The following is a 17552-nucleotide window of genomic DNA, read 5'->3' as shown; positions in this document are numbered from 1 at the left end:
ATTGGTATAGCGCTAAATAAATAGATTAATTTAGGTAGTATCGTCATCTTTATTATATTTGCTCGCCCAATCCAAGAGCATTTAATATTTTTCCAGTTGGTTAGATCAGACTTAATTTGTGTGGACAGTGTTTTATAGTTTTGCTCATAAAGTTTCTGATTTTCCCTTGGCAGATAGATTCCTAAATATTTTATACAATCAGTAGTTACTTTAAATGGAATTTCTTTTTGTAGCTCTAACTGTTGGGTTTTGTTAGTGATATATAAGAATGCTGATGACTTATGTGGGTTTATTTTGTATCCTGCAACTTTGCTGAAGGTGTGGATTGTTTCTAATAACTTTTTGGTAGAGTCTCTGGGGTTCACTAAGTATACCATCATATCATCAACAAAGCGTGATAATTTGGTTTCTTCATTGCCTGGAATTATGGTTTAAAAAAAGATTATTTATGTCAAAGTTCTATTGGTCATTTGCTTCTAGGCCTCAGTTCTATCTTGGAGCTTGTCTTTTTGATCTCATTAGACATTACTTTCTCCCCTGCAATCTTTAATTTAATCAAAGAATCATTTTGTTCCTTACACCCAAAATCCTTTCTCCTATTTCCTTAACTTGACTTGTCTTTGCTTTGTCATTTTCACATGGCCTGGAATGCATTTTCTCCTTAATCTGCCTAAAAGAATTCTTCTCTTTAGATGAATCTCATGCATAATTTTTTTCATTCCCTTTGTGATTCCCGAGATTGCTAAGACTCTTCCTCTTTGCTAACTATCGTTTATTAACTATTTTGTACATTTTTGTATTCATTAACTTTTATGTTTTACTACATATGCTTATAAATGTGCTCATTACATTTTACTACATATGGTCCCTGAGAATAGAAATTGTTTCATTTTTTATATTTGTAGATCCTGGAGTTACTGAGCAGGGAAACTGAGTTTTAGGAAAATCACTTAGGCAGTTGTATGGGGGGGTACATTGGAGTAGAAAAAAAATAAGGCAGGTTTACCAGTTGGAAAACTGTTGTTAGTTCAAGTAAGAAGTGATGAGGGCCTGAAATACTGTGGGTGTGTGTGAGTGGTGAAAGAAGGGGGCAAAAAATGAAAAATACTGTGGAGTTAGAAATGATGAGATTGATTGAATATATGGATGGCAGCGAGGATGAGGTGAAGATGATACCATTGCTGAAAATTTATGTGACTAAGAGAGTGGTGGTGCCTGTGACAGTAATAGAAAAATTCAGATTATGGGTGTGTGGGGGACAACAACTCTAACCCAAATTAAAATCAGAGACTCTTGAGCTAAAAAGCAAAAAAGGATTTATTACTATCTTGTGAGAAAGGGCAACTCCCAACACACCAAGGTGTCAACAGTAGAGAAGTGCAAAGTGCAAGCTACAAACAGGATCATATAGACTTTAATGCTGGGGACCCCCCCACCCCTCACCCAACCCTCTCTTCCTGGCCCTTTTTTCCATTGGCTGGGAGTCTGGATTTACATTCTAATCTGCCCAGACACAAAAAATACTATCCAATGACACACTTTATGCCATATTAGGAACTTAATGTTAATGAAAAGGTAGGGGGAAGACTGGAGGGAAATTTGTGTTTATCTAAGATAATCAAATACCTTTGGCTTTGGCCTATAGCACAACTCTTACTGCAAAGTTTCAAGTTATAATTAGGCTACAGATTGAGGCCACATTCTCATAAAAAGTTTTCACTCAATTTATCCCATTCAGGTGGCTTTAGTAAGGGAAGGAGGAGATGATTAGTTCTGTTTTGAGCACGTTGAATTTGATTTTATGAAAATATGATATTTATGAAAGATTCAGTTTTAAATATTTAATAGAAAATTGGTCACGTGGGACTGGTGTTCAAGAGAAAAATAAAGGCTAGCTATATTGATTTTGAAATCATTGGCAGAGAGGTGATAATTGAAACTATAGAATGAATTTCACCAAGTGAAATAATACCTAGAGAAAAAAGAGAAATCAGGAAGGGCTACAGATAGTCTGCATGACACAACAAAGGAGATTTGAGGAGTAGTAAGACTGGTAGAAGGACAACCAGGCGAAAGCAGTACCAGCAATATCCGCAGAGGAGAGAAGGTCCAGGTGAAGAAGGTGATCAGCATTTTCAAAGACTGAGGAAGAATAAAGATGGAAAAAAGGCTATAGATGTGGCAATTAAGATATTGTTGTGAACTTTGGAGAGTGTACTTCAGCTGAATGATAAGATCAGAATTTAGATTGCAAAGGATTGACTGGAGAAAAAGTGAAGCATCTAGTATAGTATAGGTGTGATATAAGTAGCTTTTTCAAGCTACTTATGATTGCTGGGAGAAGATGCCAGATGGTAGAGGAGACCTAGGGATATTAGTAACTTGTAGGGAAAGAGTCAATATTTACAGAGAGACTGAAGATTAAAGAGATTGGGGGTAATAATAGGGATAATTTGCAAGAGGAAAAAATGGGGAAAAAAGGATCAAGGAGATTCTTTGGGAAGGAGAGGATCATTTTGTCAGAGACTGGAATGAAGGAGGAGTAATTGGGGGATGATGTTTGAGGGATGTAAAGAGAAAGGAAGATGTTTTGAAAATAGCCTCATTTCTCCTTCCCCTCCCAAATGTGATATGAGGTAAGCTTCTCTTCTAACAGGATTCAGGAGACAGTGATGCTACAGGTTTAAGAGAAATTTTAGACTAGCATGTGATGGAGGGTGTATAGAAGAGGATAGAAAGATTGATTTATAATGAGAGCTTGGTTAAGATTAGATAACATAAATTTATAGTAGATCCAGGACAATTTTCTGATTTCCTCAAGCTTCCTTCAAAGAAACGTGGTTGAAGAAGGTGAAGAAGGGAATAATTTAGAGTTTTTACAAGATTAAATTGGCAATACTACAAGAAGACAACGAATTGAAGAGTAGAATGTGGTATAAAGTTAACACAAAATTGCCAAAATATCACAGTTAGAAGGCAAAGATAGTGCATTCATAACAGGATTATGCCTTGGTATTTCTTGGTAATTCCTGAGACATGGAGGGATTGGAAGTCAAAATGAGGACAAAGAATAAGGTTATAAGTCAGAAAGCATAATGAAAAATGAAATGATAAAAAATGATAAAATAAAATAATTTTGGAGTTTGTGAATATGAATATGGAATATTTGTAGTTGATTGAAAGATTGAGTAGTAGAATCATTTCTATTAGTTACTGAGGTGGAGTTGAAGTCACTGAAGCTGAGTTATTTGAAGAACTGGAAAATTAGTGTCTTTGAAGGAACATTGATATGTTTCAAGTTGAAGTTGAAAGGAGGAATTGGCATGAAAAAGGAGCTATGATCCAGGCATTACATTTATTGAGAAAAGAGAAAGGATATCCTAGAAGTGGTAACAAAATGCCATGAAAGTTCTGGTTGATTGTTAAATATCTCTTTCTATAGTGTGAACTTCAAAAGAAGGAAAATTGCTGAATGATGGTCAAGAAAGTTTGCAAGTGAAAATGGGAAGCAAAGGGAGTATTCTGACTCTCCCACTTAGTATTTACATATTCAGATACCTGATAAGAGTAAAAATAAAAGTAAAAAATAATAACATGAGTGTAAAATAAAATAAAATAAAATCTATATATCATTTAGAGCAGTTAAGTGGCTCTTTAGATGGATCACCTGACCTGGAGTCAGGACAACCTGAGTTCAAACCCGACCTCAGGCATTTACTAGCTGTGCGTTCTTGGGCAAATTACTTGACCCCGTTTGTTTCTGTTTCCTCATCCATAAAATAAGTTGGAGAAGAAAATGGGAAACCTCTCCAGTATCTTTGCCAAGAAAACTCCAGATGGGTTCATGAAGAATTTAGACATGACTGGAACAATTGAACAACAACATAGATAATTTTAAAACAAAAAACAAAACAGAAGCACAACAGTTCTCTATAAAATAAAACTAGTCATTGCTTCTTGATTTAAAGATAAAATAATTTTTGTCCTGCTAAAAATGATTAAACTAAAAATTATTTTGTATATTATCTTACTTTAGTGGTATGCTTGATATATACCATCTTACTCCATCTAATAGAGTCTTACAACTCATGAGAGTTGTATACCTGGGGATGATTTTCAATTTAACTAGTATTGAATCATTTGCACCCCAATCTCCCAGAGCTCTATCATGATGTTACTGTACATTTGGTAGCCTTGCTGAGTCAGATGCTGACGTTATTTTAATAATTTCCATTTTTTCTTTATCTGATCAATTGAAAGGCACAGGATCTATTTTTAAAAGAGATAGTAATGTCAATGACAGCAACAGCATGGTTCTTTATGGTCAAGATCACTAAACCTATTGAAGTATCTCTTTCAAACTTGGGACAGTCAAATTTAATCCTATTTCAATAGTTTCCAGCACTCTGATATCCTTCACTGGTGTATTTAAAATGAGATCATGCTGTTGGATAAATAGCCCCACTTAATTGAGTACTGCTATGGTAGAATATATTCAGCACTTGTTTCCAGAGCCAGTTTTCTTGGCCCCATTCAGCAATTCATTCTAACTTGACTCTGAATTACGCAAGTCTACAAACTGGTAAAGGATCTCTTTCATAAAAATAGTGGCGGCTGGTGCAATAAAGGTAATGGAATACATTTTATCCTGTTAGGGTTTGTTAAGTAAACAAGTCTGAGTACATGAATTAAAGTCCTCTCCACCCTTTCTGGGATCCAACAGCTATCATTGAGCCATAAGAATGAGGATATCAGTTATCTCCACTTGGAAAAAGTTTTGTCTACATACAGTAGGAATTTACTTATAGTTGGAACCAAATGTTTGAGGTAATTGTGAATTCATTCCCAGATGGTCCCTCCATTTAAGTAAGGTCTTCTCATGGAGGTTATTAGGTGATGGAATTCTAGTCTAGATGGAACTCTAATCTAGATAGGAATTCTAACTAGAATTACTTTGTTACTGAGGAAATAAGGAAAAACCTTACCATGATCAGCTGAAGCCAATGGCCTCATCCTGTGAACCACTGCCCAATAACTGCTAACAAAACTAGGGATAGTGGATTTACTTTCCTCTTTTTGTCAGGGATATATTGGACTTCAATGCTAGTTTTTTGAAACTATCCCTTGCCATTTTTTTTGATTGTTCATCCAAGAAACTAAGGATACTATTAAGTACCACACTATTCTTAACATGAAAAATATATACAAGATAAGATAAAAGTGTTTACTGCATCTAGTTTTTGCAACTATAGATCTATAAGATCCAGATCATTGATCACATCGATTGATGTTAATATGTTCTTTTATCCTTGGAAGAAATTGCAATATGGAACTCCATTGTCTTTCTGTGTTGAAGTATGTCTTCTTTGTCATTACATAATAAATTGAATGGGAAGTAACCTCTTTTTGGCCATCAATCAACAGGAATATATGTTTTCTCCATTAAAATGTTTTTAAAAGTTTTATTTTCAATTTTAAATTCCTTAGATTAGGTCTAAATTTTCTTGTTCTTGAAGATTTTTTTTTATTATATTAACAGCCCTGTCATGCAAGCCAGCTCAGCTTAATGCCAGTGAGATAGTATTATGTAGCATTGAGCTAGTTGTATTAATCAGATCCAGCCAGGCTCCCCACATGGTGTGTGTGTGTGTGTGTGTGTGTGTTTGATTTCATCTAAGACAGACTGCAACAAGAAATAATGTTCACTGAAGCCATCGGTTTTCATAAAGCCCTTCTGGCCTTGCTGATGCATCCATTCCTAGAGTTCTTACTCCTGATCTTTTTGATAGGACCAATGCTTTTATATTATTACCAAAGGATATGGGTCTTTGGTTGGAGAGCAAATCAGATAGTGTTGGATAGCTGTTACTTCTTTGGGACTTAATTATACTTATGTGTTATCCTTTTTGGTCATGCAACATGATCTCTATTCTTATAAAACTCTTATATAAAAAACGCATAATGTTACTTCAGTATTTTAAAAGATCCATGATTTAATCAGTGGGGGTGATGCCTCCAATACCAGTTGATACTCCTCTATAGTTTTCATCAAAAATTAAACAACATATATACACTCCTTTTATGGGTCAGCATTCAGAGGACCAGATTGACAAGACTTGATGTTGAGAAAGGTTGGTCTGTTTACCATTCATATTTTCAGTATGAAATACACTAGGAATCTTATGAAGTCAAAACAATTTAATTCTTGAGGTCTTTGGTAGATAACTTTCTTTTGACATTTTCAGTTACTGCCAAAAATATGTTGAATTTATATTAATAGAGGTACATCTTTGGGGAGACCTGAAGTTTTCATAGGATCTGATAGATAGTTTCTAGTAGTAGCTATAGAAATAATAACCCATATTTTGGCAAATAAAACTTCATTCACATTTATCTTCAGGAATGTTTGACATTTTCAAATGCAGAATATATTTTTAGCTGGTCTTTCCAGACTCAGCAGTTTCTAATGAGAATAGCAATGACTAGCTAATCAATTGAAGCATTTAGAATATTTCAGGTTGTTGGGAATTAGCCCACTGTCAGTTTAGCTGGCGAATTTACATATTTTAAAACTTTTTGTGCCAAAAAAGAGAAATATAATCATAGTATAGGTTTTTGGTGTTTCTGTTCTATTTAATTTATTGTTAAATATCAAATAAGAATCTTCCTTTTTTCCCCATTATTTTACTTTTCCATCTGAGAAACTCTATACAATTTTGTTGTGTGGCTCTACAAAGTATTAGACTTGGAGCCAGGAAAAGCTAAGTTCAAGACCTGACTCACATACTTAATAGCTGTGTGACCCTGAGCAAGTCTTAAAGTGTCTTAGCCTCAGTTTGCTCATCTATAAAATGAGAATAATAATTAGAGGATAAGGTAATATGTGTAAAACACTTTGCACACCTTAAAGTAACGTGTGAGTTATAATATAATTCTCATTCAACAAGAATTGTTTAGTGCTTTCTGCATGTGAGACATTATGCAAGACAAATTATGGGGATACAAAGACAAAAATGAAAAAATTCCTGCTCCTCATAACGTTCTTCAGGTTAAAAAAAGTAAATGAATCCTACAGTGGACTAAGGTAAAATAAGTTTCTTTTTTTTAAAGATGGGTTATTAAAGCAAATTCAAGGGCATGTTTTGATTACTCTATTACACTAAGGTGTTGCACTGATTTTTAGAAGTAATTTTTAATTTGATAATCTATAAAGACAAAGATATAGGTATATGTATATATATATGTGTACATATATATGGGCATGTATATATGTACATATATACATATATACACATACATATAGACAATTTAAACATAAAATAAATTACAAAATCCAATTTAAATAAAGTTATAAAAAGCACAATGATGTCTCCTTGTGGGGTAGAGGTAGTTCTTTAAAAAAAGTTTGTTTTTTTTTTAAACAGTTTATTAACATAACAGCAAGAGATAATAAGAATGAATTTCTCATCCAGGTTTTTTACAAAGTAATAGAATGGATAGAGAAAGTTCAATTTTAAAAATTAATAAATATTGTAACCAAATCTAAGTATTGATGATGTTGTGATGATGATGTAAAAAATGTTGTTATTGTTATTTAAAATATTTTAGCAGTATAGACTGAATTTTCTACTCTCCAAATTTCTATACATATACTAGTAGATGTAGAGCTTTTTCTAAGTCTCAATAAATTTGAATACTTACATTCTCAAACAATAAAGCAAGTGTAAAATTGGATGACATTGGGCATTAACTAAAATCAGTTATGTTTTAAATGTGATATTGTTGTCACTGCAATATTTTCCAGCAGCTGGATTAACCAAACTTGAAAACTAGTCTTCAAGAACAGCTTCAGTCATCTATGCTTTCTTATGTGATCACCAAAAAACTGAAAGCTACTGGTTACAGCCTCTGAGCATCAGGACTTTGAGAGCAATAAACAAGCTCTGATTTTAAAATCTGATTTTAAAAGCTCTGATTTTTATCACCTTCCAATAAATGTGTTAGGCAATGCATAGACACTTCCAATCCAGGTGGAAGTTTTTCTTTCTTAGAAATATAAGTTCTAGAAGGCATTCCTTTCCAGACTAAGCCTAGTTCATTCACATTAAAAATTTGATCAGTGTAGCTACTTTCAATAATTTTCCTCAAAACATCAAGATATTTAATTGTCATATCTTTATCTTTTACTGGCTGCTTCTTCTGTAATTTTAATAGTATCCAATTGAACTTGATTTTGAAAGCAGTCAAAGAAACCAAAATTTGTAGCAAAATATTCTTCACTATCTACTTTATTTGCATTTTTTGGCTGTCATAAATAAACCAGAAGCTCTTATATGAGACATTGATTCTTGAAGACTGCATATGTACAGTTAACTTTCTGAATAATTGCCTTTCCACTTTCCCCTAACCAATGTACTTAGCACTTTATCCCTAAAATCCATGAGAGGCAACTCTGAAGACCATTGAATTACTCTGTCTACTCTCTCATAAAATTACATAATATAACTTCTGTGTGTCAGTCATAGGGTCACAGATTTAGAGCTGCAGAGTATTTACATTTGATTCAACTCCTGTATTTTACAAATGAAGAAACTGAGACCTAGGGAGATTAGCACAATTTGACCACTGACTAATTACAAAATAAATAAGTACCAGAGACAGGATCAGAATCCAGGTTTCCTGACTCCAAATCCATCAGACTTTCTATATCTATCTATCTATCTATATAATATATATATAAAACATACTGCTTCTACTTTCATCCAGTAGTGAAGAGAATTTAGAATCAGCATAATTCTGTTTTTCAGGTGTTCACAATCCCAGAAGAATCCAAGTGATAGTTTTGCAAAGCAAGGTGAGCTGACTAAAGAAAAAGAAAGAAGTGATGCTAGTTCTCTTGCAAGATGGTCTGATACTGAACCTAAAGGTTTGTAAACTATACAAGGCTCTTTGGAATTTGAATTTTTGCTTATTGCATTTCCGGTAACTTGATTTTTATTCTAATGGCAAACATTTTTTAATTTCCTTGTGTTTAAAATATGTAAAATGCACATTAGAATAAAGTATAGTTTTCATTGTGAAAATATTAGCAAGGATCTTTTCTTTTCTTTTTATCCCCCTGAGGCAATTGGAGTTAAGTGACTTGCCCAGGATTACACAGTTAGAAGTATTAAGTGTCTGAGGTCATATTTGAACTCAGGTCCTCTGCCTTCAAGGCTGGCACTCTATCCATTGCACCATCTAGCTGCTCCCAAGGATTATTATTATTATTTTTTAAATAAAGACATCTATCTCAACTTAACAACTACTTATCAAAGTTAAACTTGAATCTTACATTTTCATATAAACCTATGGAGCTATACTGATTGATAGGATAGTGGGTGTCCCCAACATCCAGCAAAAGTGCCTGCCACATAGTAGGACTTAATAAATGCTTGTTGACCATTTAAGGAATGACATGTGTTATGACAGTCAATTCTGGGTCATACTGTATACCTGTACAAGTTCGGACCAGGTGCATGGCAATCAATTGGTTTAATATTCTCATGGCTTATTTTTAACTGTGAAATACTTTTTCATGAAAACTTCTCTCGTATTTCAAAAGATACTAACACAAAACTGTTTTAAAGCAATTTTAAAGGTAAAAACCAGCCTAGACAAGAGAAATCCTTTTTTAGGCAGTAGATGATAGAACTTATGAACTGTGTTCTTTCCCATAGAATTTTCACCAAAATAGTTTATTAATTTTATCTAAAACTTTTTAGTAAAAAGAGTTAATATTTTTAACTCTCCTTAGGAATTTCAGTAACTTGATTCAATTTTTGGGAAATGGTTTTCTGATTGAATTTTTTTTTTTTTTAAACAAGTTACAAAATATAAAAGGCAGTGTATCTGTTAAGTTACATTAGATAAAAAAAAAAAAAATCAAAAACCAAAAAACAACTTTCCTCTTAGTACCAAAGGTAACTATAAATACTACTTTTCCATAAGGGAAATAAGTAAAAAAAATCAAAAGGGAAGTCACTATGAAAAGTTTTGTGGTCATACCCATTGCCTCTTTGTCAATTTGGGGATGTTCATAGATCCTATCTCAGAATGATGTTTTTAAATATTAGTGTAAAGTAAAATACATAGGACTGCAACAGAAAAATACAGTTTTAAACATATTTTTAAAGTTCATGGTTTTCTTAATCCCAAGTTAAGAATCTCTGCTTAGAGAGACAGAACTTTTATTTTATATAATTTTATTATATATATAAAGCAAGAAATTTACAACACATATTCAACATACTTTTTTCAGTTATATTATCCATAATTAGTAAAATGAAAATATAAAAAATAGCAGAATTATAATGCAGTATTATATAATGCAGTCCACTTAATTCTATAAGCCATCACATGTTGCCTCTTTCTGAGGAAAAATGGAGACTATTTAAATACAAATTATGATCATTTATGTACTGCTGTCTGATATCAGAGAGAATGAAGTGAAGTGAATGTGAAAAATATTTGTTTTTTTTTTTTTTTTGCTCTCAGAGGGAATCAGTGACATGTAAAGAATGTATATGAAATTGAATCTTAAAGCATATTTATATTATGATGACAGCCATTATTAGTGTCGTTCCAATAAAGGGGAAATTGGTTGTAGAGAAAGCTGCTGAAGGAAACAGGTGATTAGACTGTTAAGGTCTTCACTCTAAGTAAACTTTGTAACAGTTGGTGGTGATGTGTTTTACGAGGCCTAGTAATTTCACTTCATGGTAATCAGGATTAGGGGGTCTGTGTAGAGAGCAGTATGAGATGGATAGGTTGATGTTTGGTTGGGATTGAGTTCTGGAGTACTGGAGAAAGAATTGAGTCAAAATCCAAGAAACAGAGATCAGTGCTGAATCTGTACATGAAAGTAGAGTTAAGTAGTCAGATGGACTTGATCAAAGGTTGATGCACTTCAAAAGGCCAGGCTGCAGCTAATGAAGGGCTCACTGGGGGGGGGGGGGGAGAAGGAGGAGAGGGGAGGGAGGGGAAGGGAGAGGGCGAGGAGAGAGAGAGAAAAAAAGAGAGAGGGAGAGGGGGAAGGGGAAGGGGAGGAGGAGGGAGAGAGAAAGGAAAGAGATATTAGATTGGATGAAATTTAAAATGTTTTTCTAAAAAACATGCTTGTGGTTTTTAGAATTTCTGCATTTAAAAAATTTCCCCCCTTTTAAAAAACTTTGGGGCTTCATGCCATTAATGGGACATATAAAATTAAAAGGACTTCATCAGTGCTGAGTAGAAAGAAATCGTGCCGTATTTATGTGATGTTTTTGAATGATCACATCTGATTTGTTATTCAGACTTGCTGCTTTTATTTTGCTACCTAATAAGAGCTGAGATTTCTAAATCCTTATCAATTGTTTTTCAAAGGGAAAATCAATTTATAACATTCCAGAAAGTCACATGTTAAGAAATAAAAAATATGCCTGATTTTCTCAAGATTATTTTATATTACAATCAAATACAAGTAGGGAAATAGCAAGAGTTAGTAACCTGGTATCCATAAAATTTTTTTTAAGGTATTTTGATAGCTTTATTTTTTATAATTATCTTTCTTTTTCATCCAGTACATTTTATATATTAAAACCATCATTTAGAGAAACGGTCTGCAGGTCCCTGATACACACAAAAATGAAGATAAATTCTTACAGTCATCAACCTTTAGTCATTGTTCTGGAAGCATCAAAATATCTTCTTTTTTTTTTTTGCCTGAGGCAGTTGAGGTTAAGTGACTTGCCACACAAGCTAGGAAGTGTTAAGTGTCTGAGACCAGATGTGAACTCAGGTCCTCCTGATTTCAGGGCTGGTGCTTTATCCTCTATGCCACCTAGCTGAACCCCAAAATATCTTCTTTTGCAGTTTTCTGCTCCCCTTTAGTCATACTTTGAAGATTCAATGCATGATAAGCATTTGATTTCTGTAAATAATAAATAAGCAATAAAGTGCATAATGTCTTTTGTACACTCAATAATAAGTTTGTTTTAATGAGTCTGAATACAACATAAGAGTAAGATTCATCCTGTTTTATTTTGGCCATATTTATGCCTCTTTTGTCTTTTAAGACTTTAATCGTGGAAATAGAGATCATGACCATCAAGAAGAGGAGAGCAGAAACCAAGAAGACATGTATTCTAATTCAAAAGGGGTCCCTTATTCAACAACCAAGAAGACAAAGAAAAGACATAGAAGTCATGTCCTTGAATATAGTAATGTTCCTTCTCTGGAGGAATCAACATTGCAGTCAGTAAGTTTACAGGATTTAGGTGGGTCTAATATGTACAGTATTGATATTACTAAATTATGGAGGGTACACTTATAAAAGAGTCAATAAAAGACCTTAAATTCTGTTGCTCATCTACTCTATGATCTAGCAATTTATCTTTATTGGTTCTATGGTTTCATTGATTTAGGAAGCTTTTGCTCTTGCAAATCAGCATCTTCTTGGCAATATTTAATCAAAGAAAGTTGTGTGGAACACTGGGAAGTTAAGTGACTTCTCCAGGGTCATATAGCTACCCAACCAATGTGTGGTTTAGGGGCCAACTCTCTATCCACTGTGCTAGATTGCCCCTCTCTTTTTGCCTTATTTCCACTTGAATCTGTATTCATGTGCTGTAATTTTGACAATTTAGAATTATATTTCTGTCATGTATGCATAATATTTAGATTAGAATGTTTAACTGCATGTTGTGACAAAAATCACATGTAAAATATAAAAACCCAAACTATATTGATGAGAGAGATGAATGAAAAGCCTGAGAGACAGAGTTTCTGGGCAATTAATAATTAATAATTATTAATTAAGCTAATTGATGATTGATAAATTGATCATTAATGGGCTCAGGAACCAAAGCCAAGCCATGAAGATCACCAAATGCTTAAATGGCTTTGGAAAAGAAATTTCCCCTGACAGGTAAAAATCAGTTTTAATTGATGAACAATTAATGAAATAGTGGACATATTAATGAGGAGGTGGGCTGAAAGTCTTCAGCTTCTGAGTATGTGGCTTGATCATGTGATTCAATTGCCTCCAGCAATCTGAACAAGGGAATCCCTCTCTATCTAGACTATTCCTGGTAAGCTTTCTCCTTCATAAGCTGGCTTCCCCTGCATTCCAGTGCAAGAGAAGAGAGGAAGAGAGAAGATGTGTAAGGGCATAGATTTAGTTCCTAAGGGCGAGAATTCACCTAAATTAGATTCTCTTTGTAACGTCTTCTAGTTGGGTAGGATATTAGACAAGATCAAAGAGCATATACAGGGAGGATTTGGGCAATATTATATATAGTTATGTACTTCACAGATTGATCTACAGGGACTAGTCGCCTAATAAGGGAATAGAAAGGAAAAACCTCTATCCTAATAATTAATAATTCGTTATCATAGTAGGTAATTATATAATAAGAAAAAGCATCACTTCTCTCACTGTAAAGATTTTTTTTGTTTAATGATTTTAGAAATCGTGTTATTCTTTGAGACATCGTTATGACTGTTATTTATCATTATACAATATTATAGTTACAAAAGATTTTAGAAATCAAAATGATCTTGTATTAACTAATTTTATTTGGAATCAGGGTTTTTTGGATATGTTCCTTATGTGGGCATGTTTACTTGTTATTTGTTACTTGTTACTTGTTACAAAATAAAACAGAACAAAAACAACCCAGTTACTTGGTCTTCCTGATTGTTTGGAAATAGGAAAATAGAAGCTTACTGTGGATCTTTTGAAACATTTTAGTGGACTACTTTTAGTTGTCATTATCATAGTTGTCTTTTGTTAATTGTTTTGTTAACATGCTAAGTATCCTTATGTTGTAAAATTCTACAAATCATCTGACCTGTGATTATTTATAATGTTTTATATCTTGCTGCTCTTCTCAGATATTGAATTACTTCAGCAGAAAGGAAATGCTTCATTCAGAAAAACAAACAAAAAACTAGCTAGCTTTTATTAAGTCTTGTGAACACTGCTTTGTATAATAGAAGATTCCTAGAAGAGCTATACTTTCCCAAATTCAAACTGTGCTTTTTTTTTTTTTAATCTTTGGCTTTTCTTTTCTCTTCCTTCTGTACCAAAGCATATTTGAAATTAGTGTCTAGCATGCATAGAATAATTTAATTAGGACTTCAAGCAACCTCTTGTCTCTATGATTACTGCTAATTCTATGTGCTTGTATAGCACATATTCTATGTGTTATAAGTTAAACAGGAATGAATCCTGCTTTGGGAATCTGAGAGTTGAAGTTCAGATCTTAACTTTACTGCTTATTACTAGTATGAATTTGGAGGAAGTCTTTTACTTCCTTTTTGTCTTAGTTTTTTCACGTGTAGAATGAGAGGCTTTTAAATTAAATGATGTCTTACACACTTTTCAGATCTAAATCTTTTGGCTTGGTTTTTTACCATTTTTCCTTTCCTTTTCTTCAAATCAACCAGCTTATTAAGTTTTTGGTTGTGTTGGTTGGTTAATGATTGGTCAGTAATAGTAGTAATAGCTAACATTATAGTGCTTACCATGTAGCAAGTACTTTAGAATAATTATTTAATGTGATCCTTACAACAATCCTGGGAAGTAGGTGCTAAATAACTCCTTTTTACAGATGAGGAAACTGAAGCAAATGGAAGTTAAGTGGCTTGCCCAAAGTCATATAATTAGTAACTATCCCAGGTCAGATTAAATTTTAACTCGGGCCTTCCTGACACCTGCCTTGGTGCTCTGTTTATCTTTGTAGATAGATTTGTTCAATCATTTTCATTATGTCAAACTTTTTGTGACCCAATTTGTTTTTTTATTTATTTTTTCTTTCTCCAGTTCTGGGGCCGTATTTAAACTTGAGAAATTGAGTTTTCTTGACTTCAGGTCTAGCACTTTATCTATTGTGCCACCACTATTTTATAAATGACCATAGCCATATACTTTCCATATCAAGGGGTCTGAGATTAATATTGAGACAATTTAGGAGTAATACAAATATTAGAATTTCAGTATTGTGATTAGGTCTTAATTTTCAGATTGCTTGATTGTTTTATATTTAAGTTAGCTGTTCTTGCTACTTAGACAGCCATTAACCCAGTTGTCTTATATTTACAGAAGTCAGAATGTTTTTTAAAATCTAAAAATCTTCCTTTTATTATAGTTAAGTAATTAAAAAAAATCTTTGGCCTATGTCTTTTTCTTTAAGATTGACATGATATTAAAAGTAAATCTGAATAATACTAATGTATATTCTGTACGTTATTTGTGTTGTATAGAAAGAACAAGAACATGATTCATTGCCTTCTGAATGTGGAGATCCGAATGAAAATGACTATTTGCATGATCTTAAAGCCTTACAAGGAAATACTCTAGAGACAGTGGAAATTGGTTTTATGAAGTCTCCCTCTTTTGAGACCCAGGAGGTTATTGTAGGTTGTGCCCAGAACAGCTTTTCTGACTCTTCAGCCACCAGCACATTTCAGAATCTGAACCCTATTTGCAGTGATGCTCTGGAGATTTCTTCCATTGTTGATAATGTCAGTATGTTGGTGACAGAGGCAGAAGTTCCTGTTCTAAGAAAATTGCGGAGCAGAAAATATGAAGAGAAACAATTATTTGTCTCTGTTGAACCAAGTAAGTATCAACTATTGTTTGATGGCTGAAACAGATAAAGCTTTGGAGAATTAACCATCATTTTTGTACTTTCTTCCCATATACCTGCTTGCTTTTTTTCACCTCTCTAACCAAAGGAAACAAGTTTGTATGTGATGATTCTAATGTGTATTCTCTCTTAGAAACTGAAGGTTTTGCTGGTTTGTGTCACAGAACTTGTTATATTGTCTGACTGGTTTAATGGTAGTATGAGTTCTTGATGGGGGAAGTGTTTTATTATCATTTTTCTAAAATGTAAATTTATTAAAGAACCAGTATACTTATGTTCAGGAAGTTAAGATACAATGAACTTGTATTAAACAGAATATTCTGTTGTTAAAGCTAGAGCCCAATCTGAAAAGTCCTTAATTTTTATTCATTTAGGCCTCTGAGTACCTTAAGAATTGGGGCATAGTTTGCATTTACAGAACAACATTAATTTGGATTGGGAATAAGAAAATTTAGGTTTGTATCTTCTACCTGTGTGACCATGATCAAATTATTTCATTAATGTTAGGTAAAATTTCTTCATTTGTAAAATAAAAGATTTTAGACTAGATTTTCTTAAATGTATATTCAACCTGTAAAGTCCTATGATTGGTAGAAAATATATCATATATTTTAGAGGCAAGTAAAGCATTGAAGGACAAGTCAATTTTTGAATTTTCCATCCTGTTAGGATTATTTCAACTAGATATTATTCAATCTAAATGCTATTCAGCATCAATTACAGGGCTTTTTTATGTTAATAATAATAATTCACTTTAAAAATGCATTTTTCTTTTTCAGTTGTTGTTTCCAGTGATGAAGAAGGGCCTTTTGAACACAATTCAGACACACTTAATTTACAACCTGAACAAGACTATGAGCTTGTCATTAAAGATGAGGAAGGAGTATCTGAGTTGGATTTGTCAGAAGAAACACTTATGACAGCATCTAAATCTTCACAGGTAACCCACCCTGATATAGTATTAATATTGGCTAAAAACCTTTTTTTTTAAAAATTATTATTTACAAGTGGATTAATTCTAGTCAGAAACACTTTAAAAAGTTATATCTGACATATAAGTACATATACATATATATATACAATATAACATAATCATGTTATCTATAGCAAAATATATAATTCCTTTTTCATTTTGAAGTAAAATAACAATGCCACTTCATCTTGTCACTTTTAATTCAGCTGAAAGGTTCTTTTGATTTATATTTGCTTGTATTTGCTAAAACCATTAGTGTCATTATTCTAATACTCGTGTAATACTAAGACAAATACCTGTAGGACTGAGACTATTTGAAATTTTGGCTTCTCATTAGTACTCTGCTCAAGTTTTCATAAAAGATGGTATTATTGATTAAGGGTATTGAAATAGTTAGCTGAATAGTATATGGATGAGTCAGGAGATAGACTAGCAGGAGGCCAATGCCACAAGATTGAAGAGCATTTGGGGAAGACAATAAGGTTTAAGAAGGCCAGAGAATGGAAAGAAGAGGCAGTGTTAAAGCTTTGAAAGCCAAACATAGACGGGGCAGCTAGGTAGTGTAGTGGATAGACCTGAAGTCAGGAGTATCTGAGTTTAAAGGCCTCAAACACTTAACACTTTCTGGCTATGTGACCCTGGGCAAGTCATTTAACCCAATTGCCTCGGGGGGGGGGGGGGGAGGGAACAAAGGAAAAAAAAGAAAGCCAAACATAGTACCCATGACCAGCAAATTGGGAAAGATGACAAAAAAGAGGAATGATTCAATGATATTTTTATTGTATAAATTGTTCTCTTGGTTCTGCTCACTTTATTATCTACTACTATATACAAGGATACTCTGAAATCCATAATTAAAAAAAAAAACTACACAGTAGTGTTCCTTTATATTCCCATATCATATTTTT

General features: G+C 33.2%; 1 protein-coding gene across 1 annotated transcript in view; it reads left to right on the top strand.

Moving 5' to 3' along the window:
• SENP7 (SUMO specific peptidase 7) overlaps positions 1 to 17552 on the top strand; it is a 163839-nt gene that overhangs the window by 73972 nt on the left and 72315 nt on the right. The window contains exons 7-10 of the mRNA XM_051985203.1: positions 8808 to 8926; positions 12096 to 12277; positions 15286 to 15643; positions 16451 to 16611. Coding sequence (XP_051841163.1) covers positions 8808 to 8926; positions 12096 to 12277; positions 15286 to 15643; positions 16451 to 16611 — 820 coding nt within the window. The remainder of the gene's footprint in view (positions 1 to 8807; positions 8927 to 12095; positions 12278 to 15285; positions 15644 to 16450; positions 16612 to 17552) is intronic.

The sequence above is a fragment of the Antechinus flavipes genome, chromosome 3 (assembly GCF_016432865.1).
Source record: "Antechinus flavipes isolate AdamAnt ecotype Samford, QLD, Australia chromosome 3, AdamAnt_v2, whole genome shotgun sequence".
Classification (NCBI taxonomy): Eukaryota; Metazoa; Chordata; class Mammalia; order Dasyuromorphia; family Dasyuridae; genus Antechinus; species Antechinus flavipes.
The sequence above is the reverse complement of the archived record's forward strand: the minus strand, read 5'-3'. Positions and strand labels throughout refer to the sequence as shown.